The following is a 19,199-nucleotide window of genomic DNA, read 5'->3' as shown; positions in this document are numbered from 1 at the left end:
ATTTATTGAATCAAGATCCAAATAAAGCCAATATATTACAATTGACTGGTAGTCTCTTAAATGTATTTTAACTGAAAAGTTGACCATCCATCTTTTTATTCTTGCAATATTTATTAAGACTATTTTATAGATGTTGAGATACATTCTAAAGAAGATGCAAATAATATTTAGTTACCCCTTTTTTTTGTGATGTTGGTAAGCATAAATTAACCAGTGCCTAGATCGAAGTGGGCAAACTATGACCCACAGGCTAATCTGACTTACCATTTATTTTTGTAAATAACATTTTACTGGAACACAGCCATACCCATTCATTTACGTATCATCTATGGCTACTTTTGCACCCCTAACAGCAAAGGTGAGCAGTTTCCACAGAGACCATTTTGGCCCACAAAGCTAAAAATATTTACTCTCTGGCCCTTTACAGAAAAAGTTTGGCGACTCCTATTGGCCATTAAATCACTGAATCTTTTAAAATTTTGCTCAGTAATGTTTTGTAATTTTCAGTGTAGAAAAGCAGTTTTTGTTGGTTTATTCCTAAGTACTTTGATCTATTATAAACATTATTTTAAAATTCAACTTTATTTGCTGCTGATATATAATTGATTTTTAAAAATTTATCTTTGTTGAAAGTATTACAAATGTCCCCCTTTTTTCCCCATTGACCCCCTCCACCCTGTCCCTCCCAGGCCTCCACCACGCTATTGTCTGTGTCATGGGTTATGCATATATGCATATAAATTCTTTGGTTAATCTCTCCCCACTCACCCACCCACCCCTTATATACTGACCATATATCCAGCTACCTCGCTAACCTTATTAATTCTAATTGTTTATCAGTACCATTTTTGAAATTTTTAACATATAAAATTATGTCTCTTAGACCACTTCAATTTTATTTCTTCTTTTTCAATCCTTACTCTTTTAGCTCCTTTCCTTGCACTACCATACTGGCTAAAACGTCTAATACAGTTACCCTTGTCTTTTACCTGATCTGAGAAGTAGAGGTTTGAATGTTTTACGAATAAGTATATTTTGCACAGTTTCTATTCCTAGTTTTCTATTTCTATGAGTTTTTAAAAAAATCATACATGAATACTGAGTTTTATCAAATGCTTTTTCAGCACCTATTGAGATTATTTTTCTTCTTTATTCAGCTGATACCAAAATTATATGACTTTCAAAGTTAAATCAAAATTGCATTTAAAAAATCCACCTTAGCCAATTTTTATTGTCCTTTTTATATATTGCTGGATTTGGCTCCCTAATACTGTGTTTAGAAATTAAGCATCTATGTTCATGAATAAGACTAGCCTATAATTCTGCTTTTTTATAATGTCCTTCAGGGTTTTGTGTCATGTTTAGCCTTGCCATAAAATAGTTGGGAAGTATGCCTTCTATTTTTGGAAGAATCTGAATAAGATTGGTATACTTATTCCTTAAACATTTGGTAGAATACATTGATGAAACCTTCTGGACCTGCATTTTACTTTGTGGGAAGGTTTTCACTTAATGATTCTATTTCTTTAATCACAAAGTGCAATTCAGATTTTCTATTTCTCACTGTTGTATTTTTGTAGAAATTTGTCCATTTCAGCTAAATTTTCAAATTACTGCATAAAGCTGCTCAAAAACTTAATCTGTTAAAAAAGTCGTTAGGCTCTGCTAGGATGTCCGCTTTTCATTCCTAATATAGGTTATTTTGTGCCTATTCTCTTTTTATTCTTGATCAGTGTTGCCAGGACTCATCTTCATTTTATTGCCGTTAGTTCACTGTTTTTACAATGAGTAAACTTTGTATTTTTTTTCTATTTTATTAATGTCTACTATATTCTTTCTTGATTAGGCTTAATTTCCTTTTCTTCTCTTAACTTCTTGAGACAACAGATTTTCAGACTTTCTTCTTTTCCAATATATGCATTTACGCTATGAAGTTCCTTCTAAGGATGTCTTCAGTCACCCTTTTATGCTGCATTGTTTTATCATTCAGTTGAAAATATTAGACAATTTTAGAATACAAAAGAAATTTGTCTTCTGCACTAAGTGCTATGCATGTCATCAGGTCATGGTGGTTAATCACGTTGTTCAAATCTTCTTCCAAGCTCACTCATGTGATAGTTGGCAGGCCTCAGTTCCTCTCCAGCTGTTGGCAGAGACTTCAGTTCCTCATCATGTGAGTCTCTCTGTAGGCTGCCTGCATAGCATAGTTTCACTCAGAGTGATCCGAGGGAAAAAGATAACTCCCAAGTTAGAACTACTCATATATTTGTAAACTAATTTCTGAATTGACATACTATCACTTCAGCCATATTTTAATAGTCACACAGACCAACTGTGGTCCAATGTAGGAGGTTACACTCGTGTGAATACCAAGTGGTGGTGATCACTGGGGAGCATCTTTAAGGCTGGCTACCACAGTCTACCCTCTGGCCTCCAATAAGTCACAGCCCCTCCCCGCAAGATGCAAAGGCTCCCAATAGTCTCATCCCATTATAACATCAACTCAAAGTTCAGAAACTTGTCATCTATATCTAATCCAGGTGTAAATGAGGATCCTTGGCTGTAGTTCCTTAAGCATCTTGAATACAGTTCCCCTTAATCTATAGGCCTGTGAACTAAATTATAAATCTTCTGTCCCACATACACCCAGATTAAATGATGGGACATGCAGAAGATAATCTTTTAGATATTCCTGTAAAAAGGAAGGAAAAGAGGAGGTACAAAAGAGTCAATGGCCCATAGAAATTCTGAAATCCACCTGGGCAAATACTGGAAGATCCTTGATTAGGGCTCACTTCTGCCCTTACCTGAAAATGACTCTTTATAACTCTTGGTTCTGCTTTCCGAGTCATGCTTTTTTTCATGAAAGTTAACACGTGTGTCTGCAGTTGAGTAAAATATTTGTCTTGATTCCAACTTGTGGAAGTCTGGGAGGTAAAAGGCCTCTTTCATTTTATATTGTCTCTGCAGTCCAAGATGGCAGTGCTTCTTGAAAATACTGTAGGTCTCCAGCAAATCTCATTGGAGTTCATTCCATTAGACAAAAGTCACACACACAAATGTCCCCTAGGTGAGTCCTCTTTACCTTGGTTTAAGCTGAGGGGCAATGCTCTTTAGTTTCTTAGAAGCTTTATTATCCTGAGAAGCCTGAATGCTGAAAGGAGGTGTGAAGTACACTCTAAATTTTTTTCCCCTCTGCCAATCAGGCAACCCGATTTATTCAATAAATAAAATGCAAGGTGGGAGAAGAGGTGGGAAGGAAACTGTAGATTAAAACAGATTTAAAGCATATTGTTGTTGTTTTTTTACCAATATTTAGTACCTATATTATTAGCAATTTTTTCCAATTAAATTTATTTGGGTGGCACCGGCTAACACCACTATGTCAGTTTCAAGTGTACCATTCTATAAGACATAATCGGAATCTGCGTTATGTGCTCACCACCTATCGTCTAGTCTCCCTCTATTACCATATATTTCACCCTTTACCCCTTTCATCCTCCCACTCACCTTCCTCTCTGGCAATCTATTTTTTAAAATCTTTTTTTTAATCTTTACCTGAGGATATTTTCTCCATTGCTTTTCAGAGAGCGGGGGGAGGGGGGCATCAATGTGAGAGAGACACACTGGATGCCTCCTGAACATGCCCCAGTGGGGCTGGGATGGAGCCTGCAACCAAGGTAGGAGGTACGTGCCCTTGCCGGAATTGAACCCAGGACCCTTCAGTCCACAGGCTGACACTCTAACCACTGAGCCAAATCATCCTGGGCTGGTAATTTTACACTGTTGTGTGTGTCTGTAGGTTTGTTTTGTTCATTTGTTGCTTTCTTCTTTTTCCCCCCCAAATAAGTAATATAGATTTATTCAAGGATCTTAGAGCTTACAAACTGGGAAAACAGCTAGGCAAAAACCCAGAAGTATTCTGAAGAAGAAAAAAAAGTTCTTATAGTAAAAAGTACATTCTAAAGAAATATCAGTCTTGCATTTTTAGCCCTAGGGTTGGTCCTGGACAGTTATCAGTCAGATGTTGGGTGGACTGAATGATGGATGCCAGGTAATCTGGAAGATGGGTGCCAGGAGGTCTGGCTATGTCCAGTGGTCTGGATAATAGATGTCAGATGGGTATGTGGATACCTGAGTACTTCAGGAGATAATCAGAGGGTTATTTGGAGGTTTGATTATGTCCAGATATCTAGGCATTGACACAGGACAGCTGTGTGTACTGGGATAAGTCACTCAACCTTCATGAGCCTCAGTCTTTTCATTCAATAACATGCTCAAAGGTGACCAGAGCAGGCCTTAACCTGGAGAACTCCAGTGAGGGGTTGTCTCTGTTGCTCTCAGTTTTATATCCCACATATGAGTGAAATCATATGGTTCTTGTGCTTTTCCATCTGACTTATTTCGCTTAGCATGATACTCTCAAAATCCATCCATGTTGTCACAAATGGCAGTATTTCATTATGGGTAAGCAGTATTCCATTGTATATCTGTACCACAACTTCTTTATCCAGTCATCCATCAAAGGATTTAGGTTGTTTCCATGTTTTGTCCACTGTGAATAATGCTGCAATGAACATATGGGTGCATGTTTCTTTACAAATATATATTTTCAAATATTTCAGGTAGATACCCAAAAGAGGAATTGCTGGGTGATATGGTAGCTCTATTCTTAATTTTTTGAGGAATCTCCATACTGTTTTCCACAGTGGCTGTATCAGTTCACATTCCCACTAGCAGTGTGTGAGGGTTCCTTTTTCTCTACATCCTCTTCACCTCTTGTTATTTTTTGTCTTACTGATAACAGCCATTCTAACAGGTGTGAGATGGCATCTCATTGTGGTTTTGATTTGCATTTCCCTTGTAGCTAATGAAGTTGAGCATCTTTTCATACATTCTTTAAAGGGCCTTTTGCTTGAACAGAGTTGTGAGGCACCACCATTAGCTTTTCTGAAGTCTTAACAATGAATTTTATAATCACATCCTAGGCTTCAACGTTAGACCATACTTGCCTGACAGTGCCTTGAGTTTGATCTTTGCTCAGAGACACATCTTAGTTTTAGCATTATCTGTTATCTGGAGAGGCTAGAAATCTTTAAAACGAGGAAGTCTTGGCTCCTTTTTATTTAGCAGCCCTTTCTTTACCTTCTCTCTGTCTTCTCACATTTGATTATAGCAGCACAAGAGGAAACCAGGCAGTACTTTCAACATTTTGGCAGATCGTTCAAATATATCATTAGATATATTATTTTTACCTTCAACTTTGCTGCCACTGATGTGTTGCCAAACTTTCCGCCACCTTATAACAAAGAACACTTTCTTCAAGGTTCTAATAAAACTTTCCTCACTTTCTTTAAAGTCTTCACTGGCAGCCTCCTCAATTGCTGAAATTCTACTACCAATTTATTCAAGGCTCTTTAGGCTTTCACTAATACTCTTAAAAGTCCTTACAGCTTCTACACACTGCCCAGTTCCAAAACCATTACCTTCCAAGTTTTTTAGGCAGCACACTATAGTTCAGATATCAAAAAATCAGTATTAGCTAGCTATTGCTGCATAATAAATTACCCCCAAATACAGCAGCTTCACAAAGCACACATCTCACATAGTTTCTCAGGTCAAGAATCTGGAGCAGCTTAGCTGGGTTGTTCTGGGTTGGGGTTTCTTGTGAGATTGTTGTCAAACTGTATGTAGACTGGGGCCTCAATTATTTGGAAGCTTGGATGAGATTGCAGGATTCACTCCAGGCTCATTCATGACTGTTGGTAGGCCTCTGTTCCTCTCTTATCCAGTGATCTCAGTTCCCTACTGAGGCTCTCCAAAGGCTGTCTGAGTATGCAGTTGAATTTCCCAAACTCAGAAACGAGAGAGAGCACAAGGGCATGCATGCACAACCAGGATATAAGCCAAGGTGTCTTTTATAATTTAATCTTTTCTTTTTTAATAAGGTATAATCGACATAAAAGATTGTAAGTTTTAAGCGTACAACATAACGATTCAATATTTATACATATTGCAAAACGATCACCACAATAAGTCCAGCTAACATCTGTCACCATGCATAGTTACAAAATTTTTTTTCTTGTGATGAGAACTTTTAAGATCTGCTCTCTCAGCAGCTTTCAAATATGCAATACTGTATTATTAACTATAGTTACCATACTGTACATTATATCCCCATGATTTATTTACAACTGGAAGTTTGTTCCTTTTTACCCCCTTCAGCTAATCTTGAAAGTGATAAGCCATGACATCTGCTATATGTTTCTGGCTACCCAGACCAATACAATCCTAAGACCTTGGTACAACGTGGAAAAGGACTACCCAAGGATATGGATATGAAGAGGTAGAAATCATTGTGGGTCATCTTGGAGGCTACTATCTTAATTTATGTTAATATTGTTATGTAAGTTTTATACATATTTTCATCCCTGTAAGAAATTATTACTATACAGTCTGCCATAATATTTATTCACAATGTTTACTTTTGTCAGTGTACATTTTTTCCTGTGTCTCCAAGCTTCCATATGGAGCAATTTTCCTTCCATTCTGCAGACTGTTTTGTATTTCCTTTAATTCGGTCTTCTGGTAACAAATTCTACCAACTTGCTTATCTAAAAATAGCTTTTTCTGAAGGATCCTTTCTTTGGTCACAGAATTCTAGGTTAGCAGATATTTTTTCTCAGCATGTTAAAATTTTTTTCTTTCACCTCTCTTGAGAAATCATTTATTTGTCATATCCTTACTTTGAAGGTAATATATTTTCTGGCTACTGTAAGAAATATCTTTTTACCTTTGCTTTTCAACAGATTTACTGGGTATGGTTCTGCTTATTTTTTTCAGCTTGGGATCCACAGAATTTCTTCAGTCTGTAGCATGATACCTTTCATTGGTTCTGGAAAATTCTCAGCTATTATTACCTCCAGGATTACTTTTACCCCATTCTTTACTCTCCTTCTAAGAGTTCTCTTATATGTATATTAAACTTATTCATTGTATTACATGTGTCCCTTTGCTTTTTTCTGTTTTTTCCATTCTTTAGTGTGTACATTTTGTACTGATATTATCATTTACTTTACAAGTTTGTCTTTGGTTCTGTTTGATCTAGTATTTTACCTAAACATTAAGACCTTATTTCTTAATTTTTTCATATTATTCAGTTTCAGGATTTCATTTGGCTCTTAACAGTTCTGTCCTTCTTTTCAACTCTGTCTTTTTTTATTTTTGAACATAATATGCACAGTATTTTAAAGTCTGTGTCTGATAACTCCATTATCTGGATTCCTCATGGGTCTGTTTGTGTTTGTTGTCTACAGTTTCTCTTGGATTTTGGTTTCATTGTATTTCCTGCTCATTTGTCTGGTGTGTTTTTTAATTGAATGTCTGACACTAGAAATGAAACATTTTAGAGATAATTTGTGGCCCAGGAAGACGATTAACTTCTTTCTGCATAATAGCTAGGGGTATTACCAACCCTAGATTCTTTTTTTATTTTTTTAATTTTTTTATTGCATATCTTCATTTTTTAAATTTATTTTTATTTTTAAATTTTTTTAAATATGTGTAATTTTTATTTTTGTTTAAAGTATTACAGATATCCCTTTTTCTCCCCAATGACCCGTGCCCCCCCGTTCCTTCCTCCTCCCCAGTCACTCTCCCCACCATTGTCTGTGTCCTTGGCCAACCCTAGATTCTAATCAGAGATTAGTAAAAGTCAAAGTTAGGCTTCAGATCCTAAAAGACCAGTCAGTTCTTCAACTGAGCTCCACTAGCATCAGAGTCATGTGGGGCATAGTATAAATGGAAATTCCCAGTCTTAATGATTTAATTTTGGAGGAAGACACATTTTAATAAAAACTCCAGGTAATTTTTATGCATACTAAAGTTTGAAAATTACTTTACAGGTTAAATAAATTCTAACTACCTTAATTAAAAAATAAATGTATGATCTCCTAGCAGACTTGTTAAAGTTTTTTCCTTTCTACCTATGTAAAGTTTTCATGATTCTTTTCTTTTTTGCTTTACTTTTGCTTATCATACACAAATTTCAAAAAATGCCAAAACATCTTTTAAAAAGTAATGCCGAATGTCAGAGGGATGGAGGAGGGCGGGTGGGTGGAGGGGGAGAGAGTAACCAAAGAACTTATATGCATATATGCACAACCCAAGGATGTAGACAATGGTGGGGAGAGGGACTGGGGAGGGGGAAGGGACGGGGTGGAATGGGTCATTGGGGAGAAAAAGGGACGTCTGTAATATTTTAAACAAAAATAAAATAAAATAAAAAAAAGTAATGCCAATGAAGTTGTTGGCTGATTTATTTACCATTAACAACTTGTACTGTACAATATGCTACATTTATTAAGGAAAAAAAGTATATCATTAAGGTTAAAGTAATACAGTTTAACGCATTTGAAGATATTTCAGACACAGATTTTCCTTTACCCCAGAAATGAAGTTCTTCTTCTAGACAGTATTAGAGCCAGTCTATCATTCAAATGGTCAAAACACTCAAATCTCCAGCAATACAGATAAAATGATAGACCTTTTTATATATATAAGGCTAACATTACTAAAAGAGAGGAATCCTAATTTTGAAATGACTACAAGAAAAGGTTGAGTGAAATTAAGGAACTATATTTAAAGTAACTAAATCAAAGGCACATTTACATTCTATTTAGAAAACAAGATTCAATTCTAATCTGTCATAAATATACAAATACAAATAAAAATAGTTACTATAGAAATTTTGTAGCATCTGTTCCAAATAAATCCAAAATGGTTTGGTTTACTAGAGGTTTATACCCTTGTGCTACATAATTCATCTTTTTAATTGTTTCCATGTAGGAAAAAAACACACAAACAAATAATTATGCTCAGAGATCCTGGCTCTTCCTCCATTTCCCCCCCACGCCCACCCCTCCTCACCCAAATACACTATCAAACACTTGTGTAAAGTTGGCAAATCTACTTCAAGCATTTGGCATTCTTCTACTATGGAATGACTTTTTAGTCCCCAAAAGTAAAGAAAATCAATCATTTTTAATTCTTCTAGACTATAATTATAAAACTTTAAAATGAGGAATAAGAAAGATATCTTCATTTTCAAGTTAAAAAAAATTAGGTTGCAATATATTTTTTCAAGTTTTAGTTTCTTTTTTATTTTCTAATTTTCTAATATAAAAAAAAGCAGCACTGCACCGTGGTTAAGAAAACAGTCATGCTGCCTTAGTTTGTAAACTGAAAGGACTTTCTAAAACGCCCCGAACCTCTCTACTTCTGTTCTCATTTCCTCATCTATAAAATTGAGATAATAATAGTTACTCAGGGTTTTCTGTGAGGATTAATTTAGTTAAAAATGTATAGCAGTCCCCTCGTCATCCATGAGGGATACGTTCCAGGACTCCCAGTGTATGCCTGAAACCATGAAGAGTACTGAACCTATATATACTATGTTTTTTCCTTTACATACATATCTATGATAAAGTTTACTTATAAATCAGGCACAGTTAGAGATTAATAGTAACCAATATAAAATAGAACACACAACAATATAATGAAATAAACTCTACGTGAATGTGGTCTCTCTCTAACCAATTTGATGACTGAGACAGCTACTAAGTGAGTAATGGGCAGGTAGAGGGTACAGCATGGATATGCTGGACAGAGATGATTCACAACCCAGGCAAAATGGGGCAATATGGAGTAAGAGTTCAACATGCTACACAGAATGGCATGCAACTGAAAACTTATGAATTGTTTCATTCTTGAATCTTTCCATTTAATATTTTTGGATCACTGTTAACTACAGGTAAATGAAATCATATCAAGCAAAACCACAAATAAGGAGGGACTACTTTTATGTGCTTGTAACAGTGGCTGGTATATAGTAAATCCTCTATATATGTTAGCTGTTATTACACAGTGTACAGTAACATCTTGGTAGTCTTTATCTCAAAGATAACTGACAAGGCTTCACGAGTCATTGAATTAACAATAAAATGTGAGTTGTTCAAGAAAAAAATTTTTAATCAGTTATTTTTAATATGTACCTTTCGTGCTATTGGTTCCTGACCTTCCATCAATGTATACCAGCTGACAAGTTTATTCCAGCCCTCAGTTGGCAATAGTATGTAATCCAGTTCATCAATAAGATGCTCCTTAAGTGACTGGGCATCACCATCTGCAAAAGGAAAAACATATTCAATACATAAAAAGAAACAATAGTATATACCTCTAAATACTCTGGTTGTATACATCACAAATTACTTAAACTCATGAGGAATAATTTAAGTGTTTAAATAAGTTTTGAAGAAAGCGCTAAAGAGGTTCACATCTAAATCTATCTATTCCAAAATAAACTGTTGCTTTAAAAAATTCCAATGTTTGGCATTAGTCATAGAATAATGTTTAAAAACATAATTTTTCTTTTATTAGGCTCTTAAAATATAGTAAGGTATAACTATTAGCCAAGGGACCTCAAAAAAGAGGGTTTCCCAAATATTTTGAGTATCAGAGATCCAATGCATGGTAATAGTGGCTAATGTAGCATTAGCTGATGAAGGAAACTCAAAAACAAATCAATAACCTTTCACAATGACTCTAAAGAACATGGGCTGTAAACCATGATGGAAATCACAAAAGGGCATCCTGTGAACCAACTCATTATTCCAGAAGGCTCATAATCTAGACTCCTCCCCAGAGCTAAAAGGGAAGTAGTTTTTCAGATGTGGTTCTAATTCTATAATCCACTTTCAAAATTCTATTTAAACTAAAAATTTATTACAGGGCAGGCCAGAGATCTTGAATTATACCTACATCACAGTCCTAATCTGAGATTCATTTATTATTATCTGGCCCTTTACTTCAATTTCCAAAGTATAGACACAGAAATAATTTAAGTTACAGACAACAAAAAGGGGATTTTCTCATTCTGAGCCAGTCTTAAATGATCAAATATGGGAAACCAAATTGTTCTTGGTAGAATTTCAATAATAAGAACATACTATTCTTATTAGATAAAAAAATATAAATTAAGCAAGAAGCCGGAAAAACGCTGAAAGGATTAAGAAAGTTATTTATTCTACCTAGGATCAATCTATGGTCACAGAATTATACTAAACTTTGAGAAACTATGTTTCATATAGAGCAGAAATGGGAAATCTCTGAATTTTATAATATGGACTTCAGGAATAAATGCAAATGAAGTATTAATTTTTAAGCTCAGTTTTTTCAAACTTTATTTGTAATTTTTAAATTCTTGATGAAAACCGATAATTTGCAACACATTTTCAGAACGTTCTGAAGGTGAAAAAACTCCCTGTATGGATAATGTACTATGTGACATAATACAGCAGATAACCATGTTATCTCAGTCAATCCTCAAAGCAATCCTATAAAATAGATATCTTCATTTTAGATTAGAAAATATATCCAGGGAAATTGAGAAAGTTGCCTAAGATCATACATACAGAAAATTACAGGTATAGTAAAATACGTTATTATTGAGAAAACCCTGTTATCTCAACTGATTTTCCACTATTATGAAGTAAATTTCTCCATTTTTATTAGTAAACAGACTTAGATATTGATTAACATGCCCAAGGCCATAAAGACAGAAAATTAGAGAGTGGGTTCAAACACAAATCCTTCTACTCTAGCATCCATTTTCTTTCACTATAACATAATGCTTCAAAGAAAACAGAAAAAAGTTTAAAATTAAGACTTCTATTCTGTTTTCCACAATAATTCAAGAGTTTGAGTAAATGATTTTACTACAGACCAGAATGTAAATAGTTATTTGTATCTAGTAGACAAAATAAAATCATTATTTTTAAAGGGGGAAAACACCCCTAAACTAAACACAGAACAGCTGATATTTGTTACTTTTGTGTTTATTGATATATAATTGACATACAATAAACTAAACATATTTAAAATGTAGTTTGATAAGTTTTGACATATCAATACCTGTGTGAACCCTATACCACTGCCAAAATGATGAACATACTCATCACCTGCAAAGGTTTCCTTGTAGCCTTTTGTAATCTCTCCTTCCTGTCCATCCGAGTCCACCACCCTATTGCCAGAAAACCACTTATCTGTGTTTTGCAACTATAGACTATTTTGTATGTTCTAGAATTTTATATGAAAATTGTGTCTGCTTTCTGTTATCATAGGCAAATCTGAATTTTTTACAATCTTAGATAAAAATAGTATATACTGTTTTATGTGTCTTCATTTATGCTGCATAATTATCTTGAGATCCATTCATGTTTTTATGTATCAATAGTTCATACCTTTTAATTGCTGAGTAGGATATCATTATATGGATATACTATAATTTGTTTATCCATTCAGCTGTTGATGGGTATTTTGGGTTGTTTCCAATTTTCTCTATTACAAACAACACTGCTATAAACATTTGTGTACAAGTTTTCATATGGATATATACTTCCATTTTTCTTAGGTGAATGCCTAGGAGTGGAATAGCTGGTTCCTATGGTAAATATACTTAGCGTTTTAGGAAACTGCCAAGCTTTTTTATCCCAGAAACAGTATATGAAAGTTCTGCTTGCTCCATATCCTTGTCAGCACTTGGTATGGGGTCAGTCTTTTAAAATTTAATCATTTTAATACATATATAGTGGTACCTCATTGTGCTTTTAACCTTCATTTCTTTAATGACTAATGATGTTGAGTATCTTTGCATGTGCTTTTTGAAAACTTCTCTGGTGAAGCATCTGTTCAAATCATTGCCCACACTTTCCACTGGGCTTTATTAATGCAAAAATCCAAAAATGTAAACATGTATCTGTGCTCCCCAACTTAAATAAAAAATGTCAGTATCCATTAGGAAAAACAATCTACAACACAATATTCCCCCCAAATAATAAGATAGTGCTTTCTAACTTACATTCTTCATTTAAATGTTTAAGTAATAACAAGCCTTTATTACATTATAAATGAAAAACAGAATTTGTCACAATACAGACTAATTTTGACAGAATAATGTGAGTTCATTAGAATACAAAGAAATTTCTAATTTATCCATTTACTCACATTAACATTTTCTATATTCCACACATTGACTATAACATATTGAAATGAACACATTTACAACTTGACTGAAAGAAGAAAATAATACCTTTGAGAAGTCCAGAGTTATCAATGGGTCCAGGATAAACATTCTGATCTCCCATCTGGTATTTGTCCCAACTGTCAAAGCCAACATATTTTTTCCACTGTTTGAACCAGCGACTATCAACTAGGTACCTAAAAAAGAAAAACTGATAAAGGAAAACCTGGAACTATAGAAACAGCACAGAAGCAATTTTTGATACAGTAAACCCTCGATTTTGTAGGCCTCGATTTAAGGAACTTCAGATTTAATGGACAAAATTTTGGGTCCATATGTCATATGTGAAAATTAACACCCTGTTAATTTTAAAATGCTTTTAACTAAGACTTGCTTATAATTAAACTGACAGGTTAGTTTTTTGTTATTAATTCACTGTTACTTCTAACAAATTTTAGCAAATAGGCCCTAGGGTGTAAAAAACACTGTAGTAATTTTGCTGACATAAATAAATATTATATATCTACAACTATTTACATATTTAAATCCAAGAGTCACCGATCGTAAACAATGTTTGGAGGTTGATTAGCAAGTGATCACACTGCATCTCCAGCGGTAATTGGTGCAGTTGTCACTTAGCGTGACTTTCTGCAGTAGTTTTAATGTGTGCTGCCCATGCACCAATGTGCACTAAGCCAAGCCCCAGCCATGTGCATTTGTTTACTCACAGTGACTGGTGAATACACTCATTTACTAGACCTATTCAGTACAAATTTAAAATTACAGTAATACATATAGAAAACTTTTCTGTGAAATTAAACTTTTCACACATACTTAATTTTAATTACAAAAATGTTTCTACATAAGTAAAAACAGGTAAACTAACTAATTTGTCAAATTTTTACCATACACATTCAGAAAACCTACTTTATTATATAATGGACTTTTGGCTTTAACGGACACTTCCTTGTCCAAATTAGTCAGTTATATCAAGGTTTTACTGTATTTCATTTTATATTAAAGTACGTGCCTACTTCAAAGATTACTGAAAATAATCTTAATGTCACAGTATTTGAAAGAAAAATATTTCACTTGTATAAAGTATTATTTCTAATGTTCTACAAATATCTATTACTAGATAACAAATATTGACACACATTTAAACAAATACCTCATAGCACTTTTTAAAAATGCAAGTAATATCTCATTAAAATATTTGCTAATTGAAAAGTTCAAATGGTAATCATAAAAATCAAAACAAAATTTAAAATGCAATATGATAAAATATGAAAGAAAAATGGTTCTTTTGCAAAAAAATTACAAATACCATATGTTAATTTTGTATATTTTACTGTATCTTTTGGGAGTAAGAAAAGCAATTATTAAAGATTTGTAAGTCTGATTATAATAATTATCATCAAAGTTTTAAAAAAATACTTTAAAACTAATTAGGTACTTCACCAAAAAATGTTAATAACAACAATACTGTGTCCAACTGCTTCTCATACAGTAGTATAATCTACTAGGACAAGCAGGATTGATTTTTGATTGACTTAAAAAGGGTGATACATAAGCATTTTAAGCATTACTGAAACTACATTCTTTTTTTTTTTTTTTAAATATATCTTTATTGATTTCAGAGAGAGGAAAGGAGAGGGAGAGAGAGACAGAAACACCAATGATGAGAGAGTCATTGACCGGCTGCCTCCTGCATGCCCCCGACTGGGGATCAAGCCCACAACCCGGGCATGTGCCCTGACAGGGAATCGAACCCTGATCGCCTGGATCCTAGGTTGACGCTCAACAGCTGAGCCACGCCCGGCCGGGCCATTTTATTTTCAAAAACTAAAAAAATTAGTTTTTCATCAGATGACCAGTGACAGGCAAAAGTAAAATAATGGTTCTCTAGCAAAGAGAGCATAAAAAATCATAAACCTAAAGAACTTTATAAATTTATTCTGACTGTATCTACTATGAAAATACTGCTTTATCACTGGTACTCTTCTGAAAACATTTTCCCCACATTTAACCAGGTTCAGTCACAAACAAAATCAAAAGTATAGGTTAACAAGACATGTGAAGCCCGTGTGTATAATATAATAATATAGGTAACCACGTTTTTAGATCATCATCCTGATGTTTCTGTGCTTACTACATATAGCACTAAAGGAATAAAATGCTACAGTTATGTCTGAAAATCTCTGAAGCGAATACATCAACCTAACAAAAGCCCACAATTATTAAAGAATATTCATCAACAGTTTAATTCCTTAAAAGTGGATATGGCAGAATTTCTATGCATGAGTACTCCAACCCCACTATTAGGGTTATGCAACTGAAAGTCCCCAAGTCATAAAATTTGAGAGTTATGAGGGGAAAAAAGTTGAGAGACTAAGTCATAAAACCCTGTTTCTAAAATAAAATAGATCAGACTAGTAATGAGTTTATATGTTAAATTGATAATAAAGAAAATTACACTGAATTGGATTTCTCCCACCAAAAACTTTTTAGACTTTCTCCTTTGCAATTTAAACAAGCTTTTCAGACATTTCATTTGCTTTCTTTGCAAAAAAAAAAAAATGTCATACTAAGTGGCCTTTCCTCTATTCCACTCACCTTTTCTATCATTGTTGCAATTTCATAGTGTCTTAATTACTTTAATGCTGATGTTTTTTAGGGCAAGTTCCCCCAGCTTGCTTGTGTTGCAAATTGTCTTAACTATTTTTGGCCATTTGCTCTTCCACTGAATTTTAGAAACAGTTTATCAAGTTCCACAAAAACAAACAAGCAAACAAAAACAGTTTAAGATTTTGATTGGAACTGTGCTGAATTTATAGGTTAACAATATCATAATTTAATATGTATAATTTTTATTTTTGTTTAAGGTATTACAGATGTCCCTTTTTCTCCCCAATGACCCGTTCCCCCCCGATCCTCCCCCCTCCCCAGTCACTCTCTCCTAAGAATCCTGAAACATTCATCAGAAAGGATATATGCACCCCGATGTTCATAGCAGCACAGTTAACAATATTATAATTTAAAATGTCATTTATAAAGCTTACTTCAAAAACTATTAGTGGAATACTATCAAAATTCTATTTATATTTATTTAAAAGATATTTCTAAATGATGGGGCTTTATCTCCTAAAGTATTTAATAAATTCTTCACAGTGATAGTGGTTTGCACTGAGCAGTATTCATCTGCTGCCATAACATATTATTATGAGAGGAGACTCTCCCACTTGACGAATATTTAGCTGCTTTCAACACTATACTACCTTCAATTGCAAAGAAGCATCATACTTATATTACAGGTCACCTATATCTTATAGAATTTTGTGGTAAGGAAATATGAGGGAAGTAGAAAAAAACTAGGAGCATCTATTACAGAAATAATGTGTAGTCTTCTTAGGTTTACTCATAAAAGACAAGAATATTAGATAAGTAGACAAATCAATTAAAAAAAATTATTTCAAGACATTTACATAGATTTGTTGTACTGCAAAAACTCTACTCCTAATCTATGAATCTACCCAAATCCCAATTCCACAACTTGACCTGACAAAAGCCTAGAACGGAATCAACAGCTCATCAAGATTACAAAGGAATGAACAAAGACCTGAATTTATACATTCTCAACAGTACTCTTAATCCTTGGTAAACTCTTAGGGTCCAGATAAGCCCAATTTTAACGCCTGAGTTTCTGTTTTGAATAGTTATAACTATTTGTAAAGATTGATATTTCATGACTTTTATTCTTCACAAATAGTCATAACTATGATTAGGGTGAAAGCTAAATTCTTAACATTGCCTGACCAGGTCTTCTTCTGTTTTTAGTTATAATCGTTTAATAAAGCCATAATAATTAAAAGTATGTTATTTTAATAAAATAATCAACATACAAACCAAGGAGACAAAACTAAGTCCACTAGTAGGGCTAAGGGACACATATGAACATATGAATATCATATTGAATATATGATAAAGAAGGTGTTATAAATTAAGATGTCATAAATTATCAAATAGTGCTGAAGAAATTGGCTGAGAGTTAATTCTGGTTAAATAAACCAGTTTATTAAGGTTAATAAATTAATAATCATAAGTATATTTCTATGAATAACTATTTACTGAGCACTTAAACTGTGTGCCAGGCACTGTGCCAAAGGATTTACTTTCATTATCTCATTTAATTCTGACAACTTCTATGAAGTAGTAGATACTACTACTATTTTTAAAAATATATATGTATGTATGTATGTATTTATTTGATCTGCTCCTCCCTACCTTTCTAGTCGCCACTGGTACCATTTATCTTTGTGCTGATATCTAGCTACAAGAGCCTTCTTTCTGTTTCTGAACACACAATTTTCTGTCTCATGGCTCCTTCTGCCTAGAATATTCTTATTGCTCTCAACACCTAGTTAACTCCTATCATCTTCTGGATAGCTTAAATGTTATTTTCTCAGAGAATCTTTCTATAAGTCGCTCCCTATTTCCTCTCAATTGGAAAAAATCTCAGATTACCAGATATCAAGACTCTTTATTAAATTATAGAAATTACTTAATAATTACAAAATAATTAACATTTATTCTTGGGCCAGGTGCATATTTCTAAGCACTTTAATATACTGGCTTATTTGCTCTATCTAAGGAGATAGGCACTATTAAAATTTCATAGGCACACAGAAATTAACTTGCCTAAGGTTACAAAGCAAGGGCCAGGTTTGTGATTAAGAAAATGTGATATTGGAAGAAGCAAAAAGACCAATGAAAACAGGGAGAAGCAAAAAGACCAATGAAAACAGCACAAGGAAACAAGAACCAGAATCATATATGTGGAACTATGATGTATGCCAAAAACATCATTACAAACTAGTGGGGAAAAGACTTAGCTATGTAAATGGGAAAAATTAGAGCTCTCCCTCCCAATACCTTTTCTTCCGACCAGCATATAAAAAGGGCCATTTATTTCCTCCTTTCTTCCCAAACCACCTCACATCTCCCATGCTTATTTCCTTCTCTATCTACTCCCATTTTTCTGACTTATCCTTGCAGCCAAGCTTGTCCTTCCTCAGCCCTCACGCTTCAACTTGGCACAATAGATCCTCGTACACCAATGAGCCCTCAAAAGGTTCTCACAAAGTCACCAACGAACACCCTAACAAATCCAAAGGATCCATAATTTTATGTACCTTATCAATCCTTCCAAAAAGGTGATTCCACTTTTCTTAAGGGGAGGGATACTCTTTTTTTGTTTGTTTATAAACTTCCCCTTCCCCTGTTTAAATGTTAGTATTCCACAGAGCTGTTCTCTAATTTCTTCTCTTACTGTTTATACTCTCATACCAATGATTCTGAAATCTGTATCCCTGGGTCAGTCAGTCCCCAAGTTCTAGAACCATATTCCCAATTCCTACTAGTCCACATCAACTTGGATTTTTCAAACATTTCAACCTTAAGTCATCAATCATCTTCATAACATCACATGTACTTATTCTCGAGTATTCCTTTAATAAATGATGTCATCAGTAATTTAACTTCCCAAGCCAGAAACTGGAAATATTATCCTATATTCCTCCATCACCCCATAACATCGCGTATCCAAATCTGTCTCTTATTCATTCTCAGAAAAGTATCTTAGTTTTGTACCTCCTTTCCAGTCATTTTTAGTGACACAGATTACTGTAACAGCTGCCCAACTTGCCTCTCTGCTTTAAGTTTGCTTGCTTTTAATTCGTCCTCCATTCTATTGCCATGTTTTATTATTTTTTAATCACAAGTTGCCAACAGCACTTTTTCCCCCACATCCTATTCTGCAGCTTTCTTGGCTGTTTTTGCCCCAATGCCAAAGAGCCGGGCACTGGCCCAGGCCATGCGAAGACTGGCAAACACCTTGAAGTTCTCCTTTGTGATGACCCTGGCTTTCTCCTTGTAGACATTCTGTGTGGGCATGACTGGTCCTGCCAGCTGGGTGGCCAACCTGAGTTCTTCAATAGAACTGTCTCCCTTCTTGGGGGCCGAGGGCTTCATGGGGAAGAGTATGAGCTTAAAGGGTTATTCCTTCAGCTGCTGCACATTGGCCTCGGGAGGCTCAATGGACTTGTTCTGCCTCCTTGGAACC

General features: G+C 34.3%; 1 protein-coding gene across 1 annotated transcript in view; it reads right to left on the bottom strand.

Moving 5' to 3' along the window:
• LOC308552097 (ubiquitin carboxyl-terminal hydrolase 15-like) overlaps positions 1-18,823 on the bottom strand; it is a gene marked incomplete at both ends in the record, with an annotated part of 29,505 nt that extends 10,682 nt beyond the window's left edge. The window contains 3 exons of the mRNA XM_081163057.1: positions 10,053-10,183; positions 13,148-13,275; positions 18,783-18,823. Of these exons, the coding sequence (XP_081019183.1) occupies positions 10,053-10,183; positions 13,148-13,275; positions 18,783-18,823 (300 nt within the window). The remainder of the gene's footprint in view (positions 1-10,052; positions 10,184-13,147; positions 13,276-18,782) is intronic.
• Between the last annotated feature and the right edge of the window lie 376 nt (positions 18,824-19,199).

The sequence above is a fragment of the Miniopterus schreibersii genome, assembly GCF_964146895.1.
Source record: "Miniopterus schreibersii genome assembly, contig: HAP1_SCAFFOLD_207, whole genome shotgun sequence".
In the NCBI taxonomy this organism is placed as follows: Eukaryota; Metazoa; Chordata; class Mammalia; order Chiroptera; family Miniopteridae; genus Miniopterus; species Miniopterus schreibersii.
The sequence above is the reverse complement of the archived record's forward strand: the minus strand, read 5'-3'. Positions and strand labels throughout refer to the sequence as shown.